We start from the raw sequence: 21,948 nt of genomic DNA on the forward strand, positions 1-21,948 counted from the left end.
TGAACAGAGGGGTGCATATATCCTTTCTGATTGGTGTTTCTAGCTTCTTGGGATATATTCCTAGAAGTGGGATCACTGGGTCAAATGGGAGTTCCATTATAGTTTTTTGGGGAGACTCCATACCGTTCTCCACAGTGGCTGCACCAGTCTGCATTCCCACCAGCAGTGCATGAGGGTTCCTTTTTCTCCGAATCCTCGCCAGCACTTGTTGTTTGTTGATTTATTGATGATAGCCATTCTGACAGGTGTGAGATGGTACCACATTGTCGTTTTGATTTGCATCTCTTGTATGATTAGTGACTTTGAGCATGTTTTCATATGTCTCTTGGCCTTCCTTCTGTCTTCTTTTGAAAAGTATCTATTTAGGTCCATTGCCCATTTTTTGGTTGGGTTGTTTATCTTCCTTTTGTTAAGTTGTATGAGTTCCTTGTTGATGTTGGAGATTAAACCCTTATCAGAGATAATATTTGCAATATGTTCTCCCATTCAGTGGGCTTTCTTGTTGTTTTGTTGATGGTTTCTTTTGCTGTGCAGACACGCTTTTTTTAAAAATATATTTTATTGATTTTTCACAGAGAGGAATGGGGAGAGAGAACTAGAAACGTTGATGAGAAAGAAACATCGATCAGCTGCCTCCTGCACATCTCCCACTGGGGATGTGCCCGCAACCCAGGTACATGCCCCTGACCGGAATCAAACCTGGGACCTTTCAGTCTGCAGGCCGACGCTCTATCCACTGAGCCAAACCGGCTTCGGCTGTGCAGAAGCTTTTTATTTTGATGTAGTCCCATTTGTTTATTTTCTCTTTAGTTTCCAATGCCCTAGGAGCTGTATCAGTGAAGACATTGCTTCAGCATTTGTCTGAGATTTTGCTGCCTGTGGATTCCTCTAGTAAAGTGATGGCGAACCTTTTGAACTCAGCGTGTCAGCATTTTGAAAAACCCTAACTTATCTCTGGTGCCCTGTCACATATAGAAATTTTTTGATATTTGCAACCATAGTAAAACAAAGACATATTTTTGATATTTATTTTATAGATTTAAATGCCATTTAACAAAGAAAAATCAACTGAAAAAATGAGTTTGCGTGTCACCTCTGACACGCGTGTTATAGGTTCGCCATCACTGCTCTAGTATTTTTATGTTTTCCTGTTTTATGTTTAAGTCCTTTATCCATTTTGAGTTTATTTTTGTGTATGGTGTAAGTTGGTGGTCTAGTTTCATTTTTTTTGCATGTATCTGTCCAATTTTCCCAACACCATTTATTGAAGACACTGTCTTGACTCCATTGTATGTTCTTGCCTCCTTTGTCAAACATTAATTGAGCATAGTGGTTTGGGTTGATTTCTGGGTTCTCTATTCTATTTCATTGATCTATATGTCTGTTCTTGAGCCAGTACCAGGCTGTTTTGAGAACAGTGGCTTTGTAATACAGCTTGATATCTGGTATTGAGATCCCACCTACTTTGATCTTCTTTCTCAGGATCACTGCAGCTATTCGGAGTCTTTTTTTATTCCACATGAATTTTTTGAATGTTTGTTCTAGATCTGTGAAGTATGCCGTTGGTATTTTAATGGGAAAATACCCATTGAATGTATAGATTGCTTTGGGTAGTATGGACATTTTAATGATGTTGATTCTAACAATCCATGAGCAGAGTCTGTTCTTCCATCTGGTTATGTCTTCTTCTCTCTCTTTTTTCAGTTCCCTATAGATTTCCATGTATAGGTCTTTTACCTCCTTAGTTAAGTTTATTCCTAGGTATCTTAATTATTTTTGGTGCGATGGTCAACGGGATTGCTTTTTTAGTCTCTTTTTCTGTAAGTTCACTGTTGGTGTATAGAAATTCCATACATTTCTTGGTGTTACATTGCCAAATTTATTAAGTCTAATAATTTTTTGATGGAGTCTTTAGGATTTTCTATGTACAGTATTCTGTCATTTACAAATATGGACAGTTTTACGTCTTCTTTTCCAATTTGTATGCCTTTTATTCCTTCTTCTTGTGTGATTGCAATGGCTAGTACTTCCAGTCGAGTAGGAGTGGTGAGAGTGGGCAGCCTTGTCTGGTTCCTGTTCTTAGGGAAAATAGTTTTAGTTTTTGCCCATTGAGTATGAAGTTGGCTGTGGGTTTGTTATATGTGGCTTTTATTATGTTGAGATGTGATCTTTTATTCCCACCTTGCTGAGAGTTTTTATCAAGAAGGGGTGTTAGATTTTGTCAAATGCTTTTCCTGCATTAATTGATATGACTATGTGATTTTTATGTCTCGGTTTTTTAATGTGATGTATCACGTTTATTGATTTGCGGTTGTTGTACCATCTTTGCATCCCCAGGTTAAATCCTACTTGGTCATGGTGTATGATCTTTCTGATGTACTGCTGGATCCAATTTGCTAGAATTTTATTGAGGATGTTGGCATCTGTTCATGAAGGATATTGGCCTGTAATTCTTTTCATTGTGTTGTCTTTATCTGGTTTTGGTATTAGGGTGATGCTGGCTTCATAGAATGAGCTTGAAAGTGTTCCTTCCTCTTGACTTTTTTGGAGTAGTATGAGGAACATAGGTTTTAGTTCTTCATTGAATGTTTGGTAAATCTCCCCTGTGAAGCCGTCTGGCCCCGAGCTTATGTTTGCTGGAAGCTTTTTGATGACTGCTTCAATTTCTTCTATAGTTATTGGCCTATTGTGATTTTTAGATTCTTCCTGATTGAGTATTGGAATGTTGTATTTTTCTAGGAATATGTCCATTTCCTCTAGGTTGTCTAGTTTGTTGGAATAGAGTTGTTCATAGTATTTTTTAGCAATCCTTTGTATTTCTGTGGGGTCTGATGTAATTTTGCCTCTTTTCATTTATGATTTTGTTTATTTGGGTCCTCTCTCTTTTCTTCTTGTTGAGTCTCTCTAGAGGTTCCTCAATCTTGTTTATCCTTTTAAAGAACCAGCTCTCGGTTTCAATGATCTTTTGAATTGTTTTTTTGGTTTCCATGTCATTGATTTCTGCTTTGATATTTATTATGTCCTTCCATCTTCTCACTCTGGGCTGTTCTTGTTGCTCTTCTTCTAATTCTTTAAGTGGTAGAGTAGATGATTTACTACCATTTTTCTTGTTTTTTGAGGTAGCCTGTAGAGCTATAAACTTCCCTCTCAGGACTACTTTCATTGTTTCTCATATATTTTGGATTGTTGTGTTTTTATTATCATTAGTTTCCGTGATGCTTTTAATTTCTTCTTTGATTTCTTTGGTAACCCAATCATTGTTTAATAGCATGCTATTCAGCTTCCAAGTGTTTGAATTGTTTGGATTGTTTTTATTGTAGTTTATTTCTAACTAGAGGCCCGGTGCACAAAAATTTGTGCACTGGGGAGGGGGATGTCCCTCAGCCCCACTTGTGCCCTCTCTCAGTCTAGGACCCCTCAGGAGATAACGACCTGCTGGCTTAGGCCCACTCCCGGGTGGCAGAGGGCAGGCCCAATCCCTAGGTGCCTGCCCCGCAGCTCCTGGTCGGGCTCAGAGCAGGGCAGATTGGGGAGTTGGGGCACCGCCCCCTGTCATGCACAGAGCAGGGCAGATCAGGAGATTGTGATGCCACCCTCAGTCACGCTCAGGGTAGGGCCGATTGGGGGGTTGGGGTGCCGCCCCCTGTCACACTCAAGGCAGGGTCGATGGGGAGGTTGCGGCACCACCCCCTGTCACGCACAGAGCAGGGCGGATCTGGGGGTTGGGTCGCTGCCCCCGTCACGGACAGAGCAGGGCCAATTAGGGGGTTGGGAGCTCCCCCCTGTCACGCACAGAGCAGGGCCGATCAGGGGGTTGGGAGCTACCCCTTATCACGCACAGAGCAGGGCCGATCAGGAGGTTGCGATGCCACCCTCAGTCACGCTCAGGGTAAGGCCGATTGGGGGGTTGGGGCGCCGCCCCCTTTCACACTCAAGGCAGGGTCGGTGGGGAGGTTTGGGCGCCGCGCCCTCTCACCCACAGAGCAGGGCCAATCAGGGGGTTGGGGCACTCCCCCCTGTCACACTCAGGGCAGGGCCGATGGGGAGGTTGTGGCTCCACCGCGTCACACACAGATCAGGGCCCATGGGGGGTTGGGGTGCCACAACCTGTCACACACAGTGCAGGGCCCATCAGGGGGTTGGGGAGCTTCCCCTTATCAGGCACAGAGCAGGGCCGATCAGGGGGTTGGGGCGCCTTCCCCTGTCACAAACAGAGCAGGGCAGATAGGGAGGTTGTGGCGCCGCCCCCTGTCACACACAGAGCCGCAGGGCGATCAGGGGGTTTGGGCACTGCCCCCTGTCACGCTGCTCCATGAGCCAAGAGGCCTTGTGGCTCCACTGATCCCACTGCTAGGAGGCCTCGCTGCTCCGCTGATCCCGGTGCTGGGAGGCCTCATGGATCCACTGATCCTGGTGCTGGGAGGCATATTACCCTTTTACTATATAGGATAGAGGCCTGGTGCTCGGGTGGGGGCCTGCTGGTTTGCCCTGAAGGGTGTCCTGGATCAGGGTGGGGGTTCCGCTTGGGTGCCTGGCCAGCCTGGATGAGGGGATGATGGCTGTTTGCAGCTGGTCACACCCCCTTCAGGGTGGGGGTCCTCACTGGGGTGCCTGGCCAGCCGGGGTGAGGGGATGATGGCTGTTTGCAGCTGGTCACACCCCCTTTAGTGTGGGGGTCCCCACTGGGGTGCCTGGCCAGTCTGGGTGAGGGGCTGAGGGCCGTTTTCAGGCTGGCGGGTGACTGAAGCTCCCACCCTCTCTTTTTTGCCTTTTTTTTTTTTTTTTTTTATTCTGGGATTTATTTACCTTCTATGGCTGTCACTGGAGCTGAGAGCCGGCTTTAGCTGTGAGACCTCGGCTGCTGAAAGCAGGTTTCTGGGCTTTGTTTACCTTCTGTATTTGAAACTTTATTGCGACTCCAGCTCTGAGATCCCGGCTGGCTGAAAGCAGGTATCTCAGGTTTTGTTTAGCTTCTATATTTGTAGCAATGTTTCTTAGAGAGCAGCTCAGAGCCCAGCAGCAGCAGGCGGGGAAGCTTGGCTTCCGCCGTCACTGAAGCAAGCAAGCCTCCTGTTTGCGTCATTTGCCTGGCTGCCGGCTGCCATCTTGGTTGGCAGTTAATTTGCATATCGCCCTGATTAGCCAATGGGAAAGGCAGCGAAGTTGTGGCTAATTACCATGTTTCTCTTTTATTAGATAGGATGTTATGCCATTGTGGTCTGAGAAGATGCTTGATATGATTTCAATCTTCAATTTGAGGAAACTTTGCTTGTGACCCAATATGTGGTCTATTGTTTAAAATGTCCCATGTGTACTTAGAAGAACTTAAATTCCATGGCATTGGGGTGAAATGTTCTGAAGATGTCACTTAAGTCCATCTGATCTAGTGAGTCATTTAGGATTGCTGTTTCTTTGCTGATTTTTTTGTCTAGAGCATTGATCCAGTGATGTCAGTGGTGTATTAAAGTCCCCTACTATGATTGTATTGTTGTCGATCTCTCCTTTGATATCTTCCAGGAGTTTTTTTTAATGTATTTGGTGCTCCTGCATTGGGTGCACATATTTTTATCAGGGTTGTCTCCTCTTGTTATATCGTTCCCATTAATATTATGAAGTGGCCATCTTTATCTCTTGTTATGGCCCTTATTTTGAGGTCTATTTTGTCATATGTAAATATTGCTACCCTGGCTTTTTTTTTCATTTCTATTTTCCTGAAAGATATTTTTCCATCCCTTCACTTTCAGTCTGTGTGAATCCCTTGTTCTGAGGTGTGTCTCATGTAGACAGCATATATATAGGTCATGTTCTTTTTATCCATTCAGCTGCTCGATGTCTTTTGATTGGAGCATTTAGTTCGTTTATGTTTAAAGTTACTGATAGTTATTTGTAGCCATTTTTATTTTTTGTGTCTGTGTTCTTTCTTCCCTTGTTATTTCTTCTTTTTACACCATTCCCTTTAGCATTTCTTGGATTGCTGGCTTGGTAGTGATAAATTCCCTTAGCTTTTTTTTGTATGTGAAGATCGTTATTTCCCCTTCAATTTTCAATGATAGCCTTGCTGGAGAGAGTATTCTTGGACTTAGTCCCTTTCTTTGTATCACTTTGTAAATTTCCTTCCATTCTTTTCTGGCCTGATGTGTTTCTGTTGGGAAGTCATTTGATAATCTAATGGTTTAGAGCTCTTGTACGTAACTTTCTGTTTCTCTCTTGCATCCTTTATGATTCTCTCTTTGTCCTGAACATTTGCCATGGTAATTATGATGTGTCTTGGTGTGGGTCTTTTCGGGTTCTTCTTGTTTGGGACTCTCTGTGCTTGCATGACTTTTTTCTTTTCCACATCAGGGAAGTTTTCTTTTTTTCTAAATATATTTCATTGATTTATTACAGACAGGAAGGGAGAGGGATAGAGAGTTAGAAAAATCGATCGGATGCCTCCTGTGCACCCCCCACTGGAGAAATACCTGCAAACAAGGTACATGTCCTTCACCGGAATAGAATATGGGACTCTTCAGTCCACAGGCGGAAGCTCTAGCCACTGAGCCAAACTGGTCAGGGCCAGGGAAGTTTTCTGACATTATTTCTTCAAATGGGTTTTCTAACCATTGTTCCTCTTCCTGTTGTTCTGGCACCCCTGTTATTTGTATGTTGATCGTTTCATGTTGTCCCATAGCTCACTTAGGCTCTCCTCCTGTCTTTTAATTTTTTTTTTCCAATTTCAGTTCACTTTGGTTGTGTTCTGCTTCCCTGTCTTCTAATTCGCTAATTCGGTCCTCCACTTCTCCTACTCTACTGCTGAAACATTACATGATGTTTTTATTGCTGCTATGTCATTCTTTATTTCTTCTTGATTCTTACATAAGTTATTGATTTTTTTCATCCATCCTGTTATGAACTGTATGACGCTTATTCTGAATTCTTTTTCTGACATATTGCATGCCTCTGTTCTACTTAGATGCTTATCTGGTGATGCCTCCTTTTCTTTCCTTTGGGGGTTTCTTTGTGTACCTATTTTTTATCTCACCGACAGATCTAGATATAAATTCTTGCAGGGCCTGTTCCTTGGGTGGCAGTGGCTCCTCGGGCTGCAGTTACCCATTGGGCCGTCACGGCAGCAGCTGCTTCTCAGTTGGCAGTGGCTCCTATAGTGGGTGCTGCAGTGGTGGCTCCTCTGGCGGGTGGGGGAGGGCTGCTAGCACAGCTGCTGCTCCTCAGACTGGGGTGGGCTGCTCAAGAGGCTGCTGCTTCTCTGATGGGGGCAGGCTGCGCATGCTACTGCTCCTCAGACGGTGGCGGGTTACTTACGTGGCTGTTGCTCCTTGGACAGGGGTGGACTGCTCACGTAGCTGCTACTCCTTTGATGGGGGCTGGCTGCGCGTGGCTGCTGCTCCTCGGACGGGGCGAAGATTTCTTTATATATCCTGTGAAATTTAGAGGTAACTGTAATGATCCAGATATTTAAGGGTTACAGTGACAATATCTTGTTAGGAGTCCTCTTATCACATGTCTGGGTAGACACGACTCGTTTAGCACCCAGCTGGTGGGAGGCTTCTGGCGCCCAGCAACCGATGCACACTATGGGCGAGGCCAGAGGGTAGAATGCTTGCTGGCCTAGCAATAGCCTCACATTCTGCACCAGGACTGGCTTTCATGCTGTGGCCAATGTTTGTGGGAGGTGGTTGTCATAAGGACAGAAGTTGTCATGTAGAGTGTGGTGGAGAAATAATCATTTTGCAGTGGCAAATACCTTCAAAAGATGAGTGGACCTGAGATTAATTGGAGGCCGAAGAGTAATTCAAATGACAAGAGTCTAGGGTTGGTACATACACGTTTTCTAAACTCTCACCAGGATGTTGTTGTGACCCTCAGTGTGGCCTGGCTGTGGGGAGTTGAAGTTCGTTTTGTGGATTAGCTTAGAGCAGTGATGGCGAACCTTTTGAGCTCGGCGTGTCAGCATTTGGAAAAACCCTAACTTAACTCTGGTTGCCGTGTCACATATAGAAATTTTTTGATGTTTGCAACCATAGTAAAACAAAGATTTTATTTTTGATATTTATTTTATAGATTTAAATGCCATTTAGCAATGAAAAATCAACCAAAAAAATGAGTTCATGTGTCACCTCAGACATGCGTGTCATAGGTTCCCCATCACTGGCTTAGAGGCTTGAGTGAGACTCACTGGGCATGGTGCAGAGGGCCATCGGGGCTGGGACTTGAGTGAAGGTTAAGTGAGGGATGTTGGCTGTGACTAGTGAAGGGACATCAAGTGCAGCATAACAGGAGGTGGGCTATGGATATCTGAGATCTGATTGTTCTTAACACTTGGAGTTGAAGGAAAAAAAAACCGTCATGGAGAGAGGCCTCCATAGCACCACTCAAGGCTGCCACTATGAGTGTGGACTATCAGAAACTGGGCAGTACTTGATCCTGATTCAGTTTGGCAACCGTCCTCTGGACCACACATGCTGAGTAATAAGTAAAGGCTGGGAGATGAGTATGGGGGCACGAGCTGTGGAAGTGCAGGTTTGAAAGAGGTGTGGTAGATGGAGTGATGTGCACTTGGAGAGGGAATGTGAATTCATGGCCACAGCCCCATGACATTGACATAAGGGTGAATGAAGGAAGAGTCCATTTCTGGTGGTGCCTAGATGGAACAGTAAGGTTATTTTAGGGTAATTGCCTGTAAAGAGGGGTGTGTGGGTGCTACATTCTAGGTTAAGAGCTTAGGTGCCATTTAACTAACCACCTGCTTTTTGTTGTTGGGAGTGACACACTGGTTGATGGGAATGAGATAGCATTCATCAGTGTTACCCAGGCTTATAAATCTCCACTGGCATCGGTAAGGGTGAAGGGTAAGAGAGAAATAGATTATGGAGTTAGGGACCTATATTTTTGGAAAAGACGTGATTAGGAAATAATATATCCACACCACGACAAATTTGCACTACCTTTGCAGTTGTGCGTCTGAGAAAGAAGCTGTGTGAGAGAAGTGTTGTTCAAAGAACTGTGAGCAGCAGATTGTGAAAAGTGATGGCCTCAGCACCTTGGGATTGGGGTCAAGCGGATGAGTGCGATGCCATGTTTTTGGTGTCTTAGAGGAACCATCGGAGGGACTACAATGCTAAATCCTGATAAGAAGAATATCAAATTACACTGTCTTTATGGCCTACATCCCTCACTAACCTATATTTTGACACCCACTCTATGGATAAGAGACAGTGTGGCCTACATGGGAGGTCCAGAGCTCAGGTATCTTCTGTCTGCTGAACTGCCTTCATTGTTGTGGGAAGAAAAATGTCAGCAGGAAAATAAGAAGACAGTGGCTTTCATGGGATGAAGGCCTGGTATTTTTTCGGATATGAAGCGTGCAAAGAGCAGATGGGTGCGGAATATGACAGACTTATAATCTTAGGAGTGAATCTGATCATGGGCTGTACTGTCCCCATTATGACAGGATGTGAACTTTGAGGACGTGGCCATTGCCTTCTCTAAAGTGGAGTGGGTGATCCTGGATGATGCTCAGAGACTTCTGTACTATGATGTGATGCTGGAAGTGTTTGCCCTTGTATCATCTGTAGGTAAGACCTTCACATTCTCCCAGTATCCTGAGGTGATGTCCTCTCTTTCTTTACACCTCAGGCGTAGCTTTCTCTCTCCCACAGCCAGAACATGGCCTCTGCTAATGTCCCCCTCTGTCCTGTCAAATGTGCTGTGGCTGCCAGGGATGAGCTGGATGGGGAGCCCTGAGTAAAGGACTACAGGAACATCCCTAACACCCGTAACCTCAAAAAGTACAGGAAGTGTCAGGGAGTCAAGAGCCTAGCAGTGAGTTTAATGGGTCCCAGCTTGCACTTTCTCTTCATGGAAGGCTGACAGTGTCCACATGCATGACTTCACCTTCTGCCCTCTTTCTCTTGGTACGCGTTCTTGTGCCACGTTATGGTCTTTACGTACATAAACCATGGGCTGTTTTGGTAAGGCCCCCATTCAAATGTATGTAATATTCTCTTCCCTGAATACTATAGCAAGCTGTTTAGCTCTGGCCCAGTGCAGACTACTCACTTCTTCATCAACTGTTCATCTGCATTGGTGCCTCTGCAGTAATCTGCAACGTTGACTTGTACATGTGATATGTGCATAGAAGTGCTAATTAGTCCTTGAAACCAGCTACTCCTTTATTGAATTTTCCTTGGAGTAAGACCTCAACAACTTCTTCCACAGCTCTCCCCCAGCCCCCATCCCCGGTAAACAATACGTGCAGAATGCTGTTAGTTGAAAGATGGGCTGGAGATCCATATTCTCATCCATGTGGTGCTTGCCATGTTTGTGTCATATTTCTGGTGAGGCCTCCATGTTTTGTGATCTTCATTAGCGTAGAAAGTCACAAGAGCCTCTTATTAATCCTTCCTGCACATCTCTTATTTTCAGACAATTGCATGGAACCAACGTGTGATGTGTAACACACTTTTGCAATGCGACTTCCCCCTGCCACCACATTCAACATTCATTTCCTCACCATTTCTCACTTTTCAGGTTGTTGGCATAAAATGGAAGATGAGGAGGCCTCTTTTGATCAGCAAGTATGTATACAAGGCAAGTTACAGGTCAGGACCTCTAAGACAGCTCCAGTCACCCATAAGAACCATCTCTGTAAGCAGTGTTTCTCTCTGTTACAACATATTTTGCACCCGACTGGGTCACATGAAGCATACTTTGAGCAGAAAGCCTTCAGCAGCGACGCATGTGTTGGAAAATTCTGTTTCAGTGTAAACCCTCACCAGCAACAAAAGAATGAATGTGGAGAGGGGCCCTGGAAAGAAGCTTTGGACGGGGCCTCTTTTGTGAGCAGGTGCAGCTTCTCCTTACCTTCGGTGCCTTCAACCAGCAGGGAGGTTGGGGAAGACTTGCAGTCCAACTCAGAGCTTCCCCAGCACCAGGCCACTCTCAACACTGAGGAGCTACACTGTGGCAGTGAGATTTCACAGGAATTTCTCAGTGGAAAAAGTCATCACCGGTGGGATGAATGTGGAAACGCTGCCAGCCACAACCTGAAAGTTGTTCAGTGTGAGGGTGTGTGTTCTGGAGAACTGATTTATGAGTGTAACAAATGTAGGAAAGTGTTTATACAAAACTTGAACGTCATTCGACATAGAGTTCACACTGGAGAAAAGCAGTATCAGTGTAATGAATGTGGGAAGTTCTTCAGAAAAAGACCTGCACTCGTTAGACACCAGAGAGTTCACACTGGAGAGAAGACATATGTGTGCAAACATTGTGGGAAGTCTTTCAGTTACAACTCTAACCTCAAAAAACACAACAGAGTTCACACAGGAGAAAAGCCGTATAAGTGCAGTGAATGTGGGATATCCTTTCGTCAGGAGACCCACCTCATGGAACACCTCAGAGTTCACACTGGACTGAAACCATATGAGTGCAGACATTGTGGGAAATCCTTCAGCTCCAAGTCTAACCTCAAACAACACAACAGAGTTCACACAGGAGAAAAGCCGTATAAGTGCAGTGAATGTGGGATATCCTTTCGTCAGAAGACCCACCTCATGGAACACCTCAGAGTTCACACTGGACTGAAACCATATGAGTGCAGACATTGTGGGAAATCCTTCAGCTCCAAGTCTAACCTCGAACAACACAACAGAGTTCACACAGGAGAAAAGCCGTATAAGTGCAGTGAATGTGGGATATCCTTTTGTCAGAAGACCCACCTCATGGAACACCTCAGAGTTCACACTGGACTGAAACCGTATGAGTGCAGACATTGTGGGAAATCCTTCAGCTCCAAGTCGAACCTCAAACAACACAACAGAGTTCACACAGGAGAAAAGCCATATAAGTGCAGTGAATGTGGGATGTCCTTTCGTACAAGGGCTCAGCTCACTGTACACCTCAGAGTTCACACTGGACAGAAACCATATGAGTGCAGACATTGTGCGAAATCCTTCCGTTCCAAGTCTAACCTCAATCAACACAACAGCATTCACACAGGAGAAACGCCATATAAGTGCAGTGAATGTGGGATGTCCTTTCGTACAAGGACTCAGCTCACTAGACACCTCAGAGTTCACACCGGAGAGAAGCCGTATGAGTGTAGAGAATGTGGGATGTCCTTTCGTACAAGGGCTCAGCTCAATGTACACCTCAGAGTTCACAGTGGGGACAAGCCATATGAGTGTAGAGAATGTGGGAAATCTTTCCGTTATAGGTCTAACCTCAGACAACACAACAGCGTTCACACTGGAGAAAAGCCATATAAGTGCAGAGAATGTGGGATGTCCTTTCGTAGAAAGGCTCAGCTCACTGTACACCTCAGAGTTCACACTGGACAGAAACCATATGAGTGCAGACATTGTGGGAAATACTTCCGTTACAGGTCTAACCTCAGACAACACAACAGCGTTCACACAGGAGAAAAGCCATATAAGTGCAGAGAATGTGGGATGTCCTTTCGTACAAAGGCTCACCTCACTGTACACCTCAGAGTTCACACTGGAGAGAAGCCACATGAGTGTACTGAATGTGGGAAGTCTTTTAGCCGAAAAGCCTACCTTAATAAACATCTGAGAGTTCACACTGGAGAGAAGTCTTAAATGTGCAGGGAATGTTTCCTTTTATTCACTTAGAATAACAACAATGAAGGAGACTCTTTGTGACCTATTTTCCTGAATTTAAACCCCTTTTAATGGAACATACACTCTTCTAGATTCCTCATGTTTCCAGTACAGGTGAAGCTTAAACGAGGTGCATTGCACTTTGTAACATGCCCAGGTCTTCTACCCGATTGATCTGTGGCTGAAGAGATTTCCCCTCCACCACCTGGCTCACCTGAAGAGTGTGTATCAGTCCCAACCACTGCGTGCTCAGGGGAAATGTATTCTGTGTTGTCACTTGTGCTTGAGAACATTAGGAACCCTCCGCTCCTGACAGGATCTTCATTTATCTCCGAGGAGGTAATGCACCTGACCCAGGGTTCATACAGGGCACCTTCCTCAGCTAAGAAGTGCGGCCTCTGTCCGGGACATGTGGTTCTCACATAATGCTGTGATGAATTGTTTCAAATTCTGATTCACCAACCTGCAAACCGCCTTGTCCTGTTTTCTGGTTTGTGATCTTTAGTAAAGGTATTTTTTCTTTAGTACCTTTAATTTTCTTGGTTATATTCACCCCCAGGGATGATTTTCAAGCACTATTGTGGTCTACGTTGTATAATTTACAGATATTGTGTGGATCCCAACGTTTCTGTGCTTTAGGAGGGACAGCATAGTGCCAGGAAATCACTCTTTGACCAATATTGGCTTTTAGTGCATTGCTGCCCACGGCCTTGAAATAAAGACTGCGTGACTTTGTGGTTCTTGTTTGCAGGTTTGATCCTGGCCCCTATGGAGCTTTGTAGGAGGCATCTAATTTTTCCTCCTCTCTCACATTGATGTCTCTCCCAGTCTTTCCCTTCCTCTCCCCCTTCCCTTGCACTCTGTCTGAAAATCATTGGAAAAATATCCTCAGGTGAGGATTACCAAAAAATCCAAACATTCACCCTGGTGCCCTGAGATGGGGCCTCTGCCGGCACCACCCACCTTTGCTCACTCCTGCCTTTTCTTGGGATGTTCCCACTGCAGGTGGGCTCACTGTGCCCTTCCCAGTGTTTGGCAGAGAGGCAAGGCCCTGGGAGGGATTGGGGTTCTGTGTGTGCCTGAGATGCACTGGCCAGGGCTCTTCTGTCTCCATCCAGAGGTCTCTCCAGCCTGCTCCTCCCCACCCGCCAGGCACCTGGCCTGCTGCAAATGAACCTACTTCTGTATCTGGGAGAAGCCCCCTGATGCTATGGGCCCTGAAATCAGTTCACCTTTAGAAAATCCTGCCTCCCGCCAACCCATTCACACCCCTGAGACCCACTGGTGTTTACGTCTCTCTTTTTTTTTTTCAATTTAGGGATTATTTTGCACTTTATTAAAAATATGGCACACCTCTCCCTTACCCCTTCACCCAGCCGTCCTGGAGGTAGCGTGTATTCTCCAGGATATGGTTTTGTTTATTTTCAATGGTGGGAACATTCTGTAATACAAGCATTTCCAGAAGGAGAGGATTGGTCTCAATATAATTCCACATTTGGAGGATGATTTGTGGTTGGTGTGCCCCCGGCCCTAAGTTTTGCCTGTGCATGGAAGACCTGAAATGAGGGCATAGTACCTGGATTCTGGGGAATAGTGTGCTGCTGGGGGGTGCAAAATTAACACAAACAATCCAATTAAAAAATGGGCAAATGACCTAAATGGACACTTGTCCAAAGTGGACATACAGAAAGCGAAGAGATCAATCAAAAAATGCTCAGAGTCACTAATCATCTGAGAGATGCAAATAAAAATGAAAATGAGGTATCGTGTCACACCTGTCAGAATGGCTACCATCAACAAATCAAACAAAAAGTGCCGGTGAGGGAGTGAAGAAAAGGGAACCCTCGTACACTGCTGGTGGGAATCCAGACTGGTGTAGCTGCTGTGGAAAAAACTATGGAGTTTCCTCAAAATACTAAAAATGGAACTTCCATTTGACCCAGTAATCCCACTTCTAGGAAAGTATCCCAAAAAATCAACAACACCAATCAGGAAGAATATATGCACCCCTATATTCATAGCAACATAATTTTCAACATCTAAGATTTGGAAACAGCCCAAATGCTGAGTGGATTAGAAAACTGGTACATCTACACAACAAAATACTATGCTACTATGAAAAAGAATGCTTACCATTGGCAACAGCTTGGATAGATCTGCAGAGCATTATGCTAAGTGATATAAACCAGCTGGAGAAAGATAAGGTATCACTTGATCTCACTGAAGGTGGACTCTATCTAATGAACAGCATAAACTGATGAACAAAAATAGACCCAGAGATATAGAAGCATTGAACAGACTATCAAACCTCAGAGGGAAGGCCGGGGTGGGGGGTGGGGGCAAAGAGATCAATAAATGAACTCATAGGCGTATATTCATAACACATGGACACAGACAAAAGGGTAGTGAGGGCCTGGTTGGCGGTGGGGGCAGGAGCAGGCTGGAAGAGGTTGATGGGGGAAAAGGTGGACCTATGCAATACTTTCAACAATAAAGATTTAAAAATCATAAAATCTAAACTAATAAAAGGGTAATATGCTAATTAGACCGGATGTCTTCTGGACATCCTTCTGGACAAAGCCACAGGGTCAGGGGCTGAGGCAGAAGCAGTTAGGAGCCATCAGGCAGGCAGGGGAGCTAGGGAGCAATCAGGCTGGAGGGGCGCAGCTAGAGGGCAATCAGGCCAGCAGGGGAGCAGTTAGGAGGTGATCAGGTCAGCAGGCAGAGTTGGTTAGGGGCAATCAGGGAGCCAGGGGAGGGCAGTTAGGGGCAATCAGGCAGCCAGGTGAGGGCAGTTAGGGGCGATCAGGGAGCAGGGTCTAAGGGGGATGCATTTGAACTTAAAGGGTTAGAGGGTGTTAATATGCTAGCTTTTCTCCAATGCCGTATAGGTGATCTTCGAATTTAATTTAAAAAAATTGTTTTGATATAACAGATAGTCCTTAGGTTACGTCGGACTCGGCCTACATTGTTTCGTGGTTACATTGCCATCTCCCATTTATTTATAAATATAAAAAAGTTCCATCATTTAGACGTATGTACATATGTGCTTTATGGTTGTTTTTTATTTATTTACCACAAGTAAAGGTCAGGAATTGTTTCCTTTTTTAAAAAATATATTTTATTGATTTTTTACAGAGAGGAAGGGAGCGGGATAGAGAGTTAGAAACATCGATGAGATGGAACCATTGACCAGCTGCCTCCTGCACACCCTACTGGGGATGTGCCCTCAACCAAGGTACATGCCCTTGACCAGAATTGAACCTGGGACCTTTCAGTCCACAGGCCAATGCTCCATCCACTGAGCCATACCGGTTTGGCAGGAATTGTTATCTTCTAATTTTTTTCCTTACTGTTTCACTTCATTACTGCTGTGTATGCACTCCATGTGAGTGACATAGGTGCTTATGTCGGAGGGTTCCGACTTACTGCGAAAGTCGCATTATGTCGGCCATAGGAACGGATCTCAGACATAACCAGAGGAGCTACTGTAGTACCACTAGTCTAGAATTTAATATACAATGAATAGAAGAAATCAAACCACCAAGAAAACATTTTTAAAGAATGGTCCCTGTGGTTGAGCATTGACCTATGTGCCAGAAGGTCACAGTTCAATACCCGGTCAGGGCACTTGCCTGGGTTGCGGGCTCAATCCCCAGTGGGGAGCATGCAGGAGGCTACCCATCCCTGATTCTCTCATCATTGATGTTTCTATCTTTCTCTCCATCTCCCTTCCTCTCTGAAATCAAAATCAATAAAAATATATTGAAACTAGAGGCCTGGTGTATGACATTCATGCACTGGAGCAGGGGGCAAGGGTCCCTCAGCCCAGCTTGTGCCCTCTCGCAGTCCGGGACCCCTTGGCGGATGTCCGCCTGCTGGCTTAGGCCCTCTCTCTGTGGGAAGTGGGCCTAAGCCTCGGAGTCTGGGCCTAAGCCTGCAGTCAGACATCCACCAAGGGGTCCATAGCCCTGATGTGGAGGCAGGAGAGGCTCCTCCACTGCCGCTGCTCTTGCCAGCTGTGAGCACAGCCTATGGCAAAGAACTGACCACCAGGGGGCAGCTCCTACATTAAGCGTCTACCCCCTGGTGGTCAGTGCACGTCATAGCGATCGGTCATTCTGCTGTGTGGTCGATTTGCATATTAGGGTTTTATTATATAGTATAATAATAAAAGTAAAATCCTATATAATCAAAGCCTAATATGTTAATTTTGCCTGGTCGTCCAACTGGCCATTCAACCAATCAAATATGCTAATGATAGGCTAAGGCCACTCTACCGCTTGCTATGACGTGCACTGAACACCAGTGGGCAGTCGCTCCGACCCGTAGGTTAGCTTGCTGCTGGGGTCCGGCTGATCAGGACTGATAGAGATGGGCCAGACACGCTCTGGAGCCCTCCTGCGGTCCCTCCCCAGCTGGCCAACCTCCCGCAGTCCTCCCCAGCCACGATCATACACCAGTGGGGTCCCTCGGCCTGACCTGTGCCCTCTCACAATTTGTGCTGAGGGATCCCCCTCCCCCGAGTACATAAATGTCATGCACTGGGTCTCTAGTCTTAAATAAATAAATATATAAGTAATCACCCCTGCCCAAAGGGTAGAGAGTCAGCTTGGTTTAGGGCAGTGGTCGGCAAACCGTGGCTTGCGAGCCACATGCGGCTCTTTGGCCCCTTGAGTGTGGCTCTTCCACAAAATACCACATGCGGGCACGTACAATGCGAAGTTGACTTAAAACTTTAAAGTTTATTAAGTTAGTTTTAGGGAACGTTGTGGAGTGAAAGAAGACGGAGTATCAAGGATTGAGAAAGGTATGTTGAGATGGTTTGGACATAGAGAGAGGATGAAGGAAAGGAGATAGAGAAACAAGTATACAAGACGAGTGTGGGTGGGAGAGTTGGAGGAGTCGACACAGCGAACGTACCTCAATGAGATTGAGGACGTTTTTAGCAAAGGCCAGCTTAGGAATTACTCTAATTAAGTCAATAACAATGTACCTACCTATATAGTTTAAGTTTAAAAAATCTGGCTCTCAAAAGAAATTTCAGTCGTCGTCCTGTTGATATTTGGCTCTGTTGACTAATGAGTTTGCCGGCCACTGGTTTAGGGGGAATTTCTTCAAACCTGGGTTATTTAAACAACTCTCGGACATGGAGAAAAAAGACAGATGGGCTGGATCCCAGCAGCCCTGCCCAGGACAAGGGGGGCTGTGCCCCAGTCCTGACCCAGCTGCCCTTGAGGGGAGAGGGTGGCTACTCACCCAGTCAGGCCCACAGTACTCAGCCAAGCCGTATTGACTCACCCTCGGGGTAGCTGCCTTCATCCCCTTGGCTCGATTGATCCATTTTCTCCCATCTCAGAGGAAGAATGCTCCTGTCCACCCCTCTAAGGGAATGTGGGGACACTGAGGAATGGGGAGGGGGCGTTCCCAGTCCAATCCTCACTGGGATGAAGTTAGGGATAAAGGAGCTGGGAGCTAATGGCAAAGGAGAGGCTGGGTGACTTCTGTCCTGGAGGAAACAGGACGCCAGGGGTGGGCGCTCTATCCACTAAGCCACACCAGCCAGGCCTGGGGATAGATGCTCTCAATGCAGGTGACAGTGGGCTCAGCGCTCCAGGGAGGCGAGCGCGACATGGATCAGACAATGACGCAGTAACCGGGGAGTGGGGAGAACAGGGGGGCCCTTGGCCATCCCAATGGATATGCTGAGGACCCAGAAAGAGGAGTTTTGTTTGAGGTGGAGGCTGGAGGGGGAGGTGTTTCTTTGTGGAGTGGGTGGTAGGTCTTGGGAGCCCTCAGGCCCTTTGGAGGGCAGATGCCTCGAAGATGCTGACCTGCTGGGCTCGGCTTGGACACGGGCTCAGCCAGGTTGCTCTAGGCTCCTCCGCGGTTCCGGTCCCTGTGCGAAATGACACTGTCAGCGACACAGCGAGGGAGCTGGGCCTCCCGTCTGGTGCCTTATCCCGGGACTGAGTGGGCTGTGGACGGCTCCTTGGAGATAGTTGTTCTTCTTTTTTTGTTTGTTAATCCTCAACTGAGGATGTTTTTCCATTGGTTTTTAGAGAGAGTGGAAGGGAGGGGAGGAAACAGAGAAACATGGGTGTCAGGGAATCATATTGATTGGTTGTCTCCGGCGCACACCCGGACTAGGGCCGGGGGAACCTGCAACCAGGTGCATGCCCTTCACCGGAATCGAACCCGGGACCCTTCAGTCCGCGGGCCAGCGCTCCATCCACTGAGCCACACCAGCGAGGAGATGGTTGCTCTCAATGCAGGTGACACTGGGCTCAGCCTCCAGGGATGCGAGCGCGATATTGACCAGACAATGACGCATAACCCGGACTCCAGGCAGATGGCGCCCAGAGCACCGCCTGGGGACAGAAGGAACCACCCCGCAGCCCATGGGCCTCTTCCTCCCAGGGCGGGTCCCTTGGTCTGTTCTCTCCCACATAGGCGTCCCTTACCCAAATGCGCCAGAGGGGGGCGCTGCTGCCTGTGAGGGAAACCAGGTGAAGTCCCAGGTGCCCGGGTGAGTGGGGCCCGGCTCCCCACCCACGGGCATCACAAAGCGGGCGCATCGCAGCTGCGCGCAACCAAAAGCGCAGTGTGGCCCCGCGCCATGCTCCTCCCGATGCAGCTTCCTAGGGGGGTCTTCCCCGCCGCAGAGCGTCCTTCGCGTCTCCAGGCAACGATGGAGCGGGGGGCGGTGCCAGCGGCCTCATTTGCATACGGCGCGGCTCGGCCAATGGGCGGCGCGGGGGGCTTTGGAACGCGGTCTTGCCAACCAACCGCGCGCGTGTGCGGGAGTGACCGCGGCCCTGGAGGCGGGCCCGGCGGAGCCCAGCGTCGGGGTAGGGGTGGGGGGTGGGGGGACCAGCCTGGGGCCGGTTCCCACGGCGGCGCGTGTCCGAGGGGCCCGGCCCAGCATAGAGACCACGCTGTTTTGGGGCGCTGGCCGCGATGTCGCTGGGGAGGCTGAAGAAGCCGTTCCTCAGAGCCAGCCAGGTGGGGGCGCGGCAAAGTGTGGGGCCGGCTCCCCGATGCTCCGGGGCCTCTGGGGCTCCAGATCTGCCCGCCCACAAGTGCGCGGGGGTGAAGTGAGGGTCTGGGGGCTGAGGACGTGGCGGATCGCAGGGTCTCCGAGCGGAGAGGGGGGCGACCGGGGACCCCGCTCGTGCCTCTCCCCTCTTCCCACGCGCTGGAAGGAGGACGCAGGGAGTGCGGGGTCCCCGCGGGCATATGCGGGCCGGGACCCTGAGTCCTGTCCCCCATGGGCCAGGGGCTCCCCGCGGGTGCACCCAGCGATGGACCCGCTGGACCACGCCTCCCTCCGGCCCAGGGTTCCCCACCGCCGTCCTTCCTCCCCCTTCGTCTCTCCAGGTCGCCCCGGTCTGGCCCCCAGGTGGGGGGACACCTAGATGGGCGAGTCAATGGTGTTAGACACTCCCCCCGCATCCCCCACGCACGCCCAGAGTATCGCAGACAACACTGCGGGGGCCATCCTGGAGGCCTTCCTGGAGGAGGAGGCGATGTCTTGGGAGAATGAAGTAGGAGGAGCAATTGGAGGTTGGAGGCTGAGAGAAAAGGAGGAAGGGCATTCTGTGCTGAGCAAACAGGAAAACTGGCCTGGAGGTGTGAGACCCCTGTGTGGGCCTTGGTGTGTGGAGGCGTTGGGGTGTGTGTGTATGGTGTGTGGGGGGGGGGCGTTGGTGTGTGCATGGGCGTTGGTGTGTGTGGATGGTGTGTGTGTGGAGGCGTTGGGGTGTGTGTGGATGGTGTGTGTGTGGGGGGCGTTGGTGTGCGTGTGGGCATTGGATTGTGTGGATATTGGTGTGTGTGGACATTGGTGTGTGTGGGCGTTACGGTCTGTGTGGATGTGTGTGTGGATGGTGTGTGTGTGTGGATGGTGTGTGTGTGTGGATGGTGTGTGTGTGGATGGTGTGTGTGTGTGGATGGTGTGTGTGGACGTTGGTGTGTGTGGATGGTGTGTGTGTGTGTGTGTGTGTGTGTGGATGGTGTGTGTGTGGACGTTGGTGTGTGTGGATGGTGTGTGTGGATGGTGTGTGTGGGCATTGGTGTGTGTGTGTGTGTGTGTGTGTGGACGTTGGTGTGTGTGGATGGTGTGTGTGGGCATTGGTGTGTGTGTGTGTGGACGTTGGTGTGTGTGGATGGTGTGTGTGGGCGTTGGTGTGTGTGTGTGTGTGGACGTTGGTGTGTGTGTGGATGGTGTGTGTGTGTGTGTGTGTACGTGTAATACATTGGTGTGTGTGGACGTTGGTGTGTGTGGAGAAGCCAGTTCGTCTTCCAATCCTGCAGCCTCTTCCGGCCACGGCAGGGCTCTCCCTGTAAAACCTGTGGGATCCCTGCTCCCCTGGACCTGCACTCCGGCTCCCCCTCCCCACCGCCCCCCAATGTTACTAGAAGCGGGTGAGGGCCAGCCTTTGGAATACACATTCCTGAGGTCTCACCCTGCACCCGCCACACATTGGCTCCTGAAAAGCTGCTGGAATGAGCGGGTTCTCTTCTTGTTGCCTCAGTCCCAGGCCTGGGCTCTCTCTGCCCTCCATCTCTCCGCTTCCCTGGATGCTGCCTGGGCGATGTCGGGGTTCCTGCTGGGAGCCCTGGGGGACGGGGGTGCCCTGGGAGAGAGTCCTCCAGGAGGGTCAGGTGGCGGGGGATGGATGGTGGACGCCCCGCTGACCCTGGGCGCTCTGAGGGGTCCCTGGGGGCAGGTGCATCTCCTGTTTCTACTGGAGCCCCTCCCATGTGCTGTCACGCACAGTAGGAGCACAGTAAACATCTGTTGAGCGAGTGGCATTGTGCACCCTCCTATGTCCTCAGGTACGGTTACTCCTGCCAGTAATTTTCTTAAAGGACGGAGTCAAAAGCAATGCAACAGGCCTGGCCGGTGTGGCTCAGTGATTGAGCGTTGACCGTTGAGCCAGGAGGTCAGGGTTCGATTCCTGGTCAGGGCACATGCCCGGTTGGGGGCTTCATCCCCAGAGTGGGGCGTGCAGGAGGCAGCCGATCCATGGTTCTCTCGTATCGTTGATGTTTCTCTCTCTCTCACTCTCCCTTCCTCTCTGAAGCCAGCAAAAATACATTTATAAAACAGCAAACAGCCCTAACCGGTGTGGCTCAGCGGATAGAGCGTCGGCCTGCGGACTGAAGGGTCCCGGGTTCGATTCCGGTCAAAGGCATGGACCTTGGTTGCGGGCACATCCCCAGTAGGGAGTGTGCAGGAGGCAGCTGATCGATGTTTCTCTCTCATCGATGTTTCTAACTCTCTATCCCTCTCCCTTCCTCTCTGTAAAAAATCAATAAA

General features: G+C 48.4%; 1 protein-coding gene across 2 annotated transcripts in view; it reads left to right on the forward strand.

The window, feature by feature from the left end:
• The window catches only part of LOC138998495 (zinc finger protein 665-like), a 65,103-nt gene extending 51,956 nt beyond the window's left edge, over positions 1–13,147 (forward strand). For both annotated transcript variants that reach the window (XM_070400627.1, XM_070400628.1), the window contains 2 exons: positions 9,452–9,575; positions 10,531–13,147. In XM_070400627.1, coding sequence (XP_070256728.1) covers positions 9,452–9,575; positions 10,531–12,602 — 2,196 coding nt within the window. In that variant the 3' untranslated portion in view covers positions 12,603–13,147. The remainder of the gene's footprint in view (positions 1–9,451; positions 9,576–10,530) is intronic.
• The last annotated feature ends 8,801 nt before the right edge of the window (positions 13,148–21,948 follow it).

Source organism: Myotis yumanensis, unplaced genomic scaffold (assembly GCF_028538775.1).
Source record: "Myotis yumanensis isolate MYYU_CA2020_CCGP unplaced genomic scaffold, mMyoYum1.0.hap1 SCAF_20, whole genome shotgun sequence".
NCBI lineage: Eukaryota > Metazoa > Chordata > Mammalia > Chiroptera > Vespertilionidae > Myotis > Myotis yumanensis.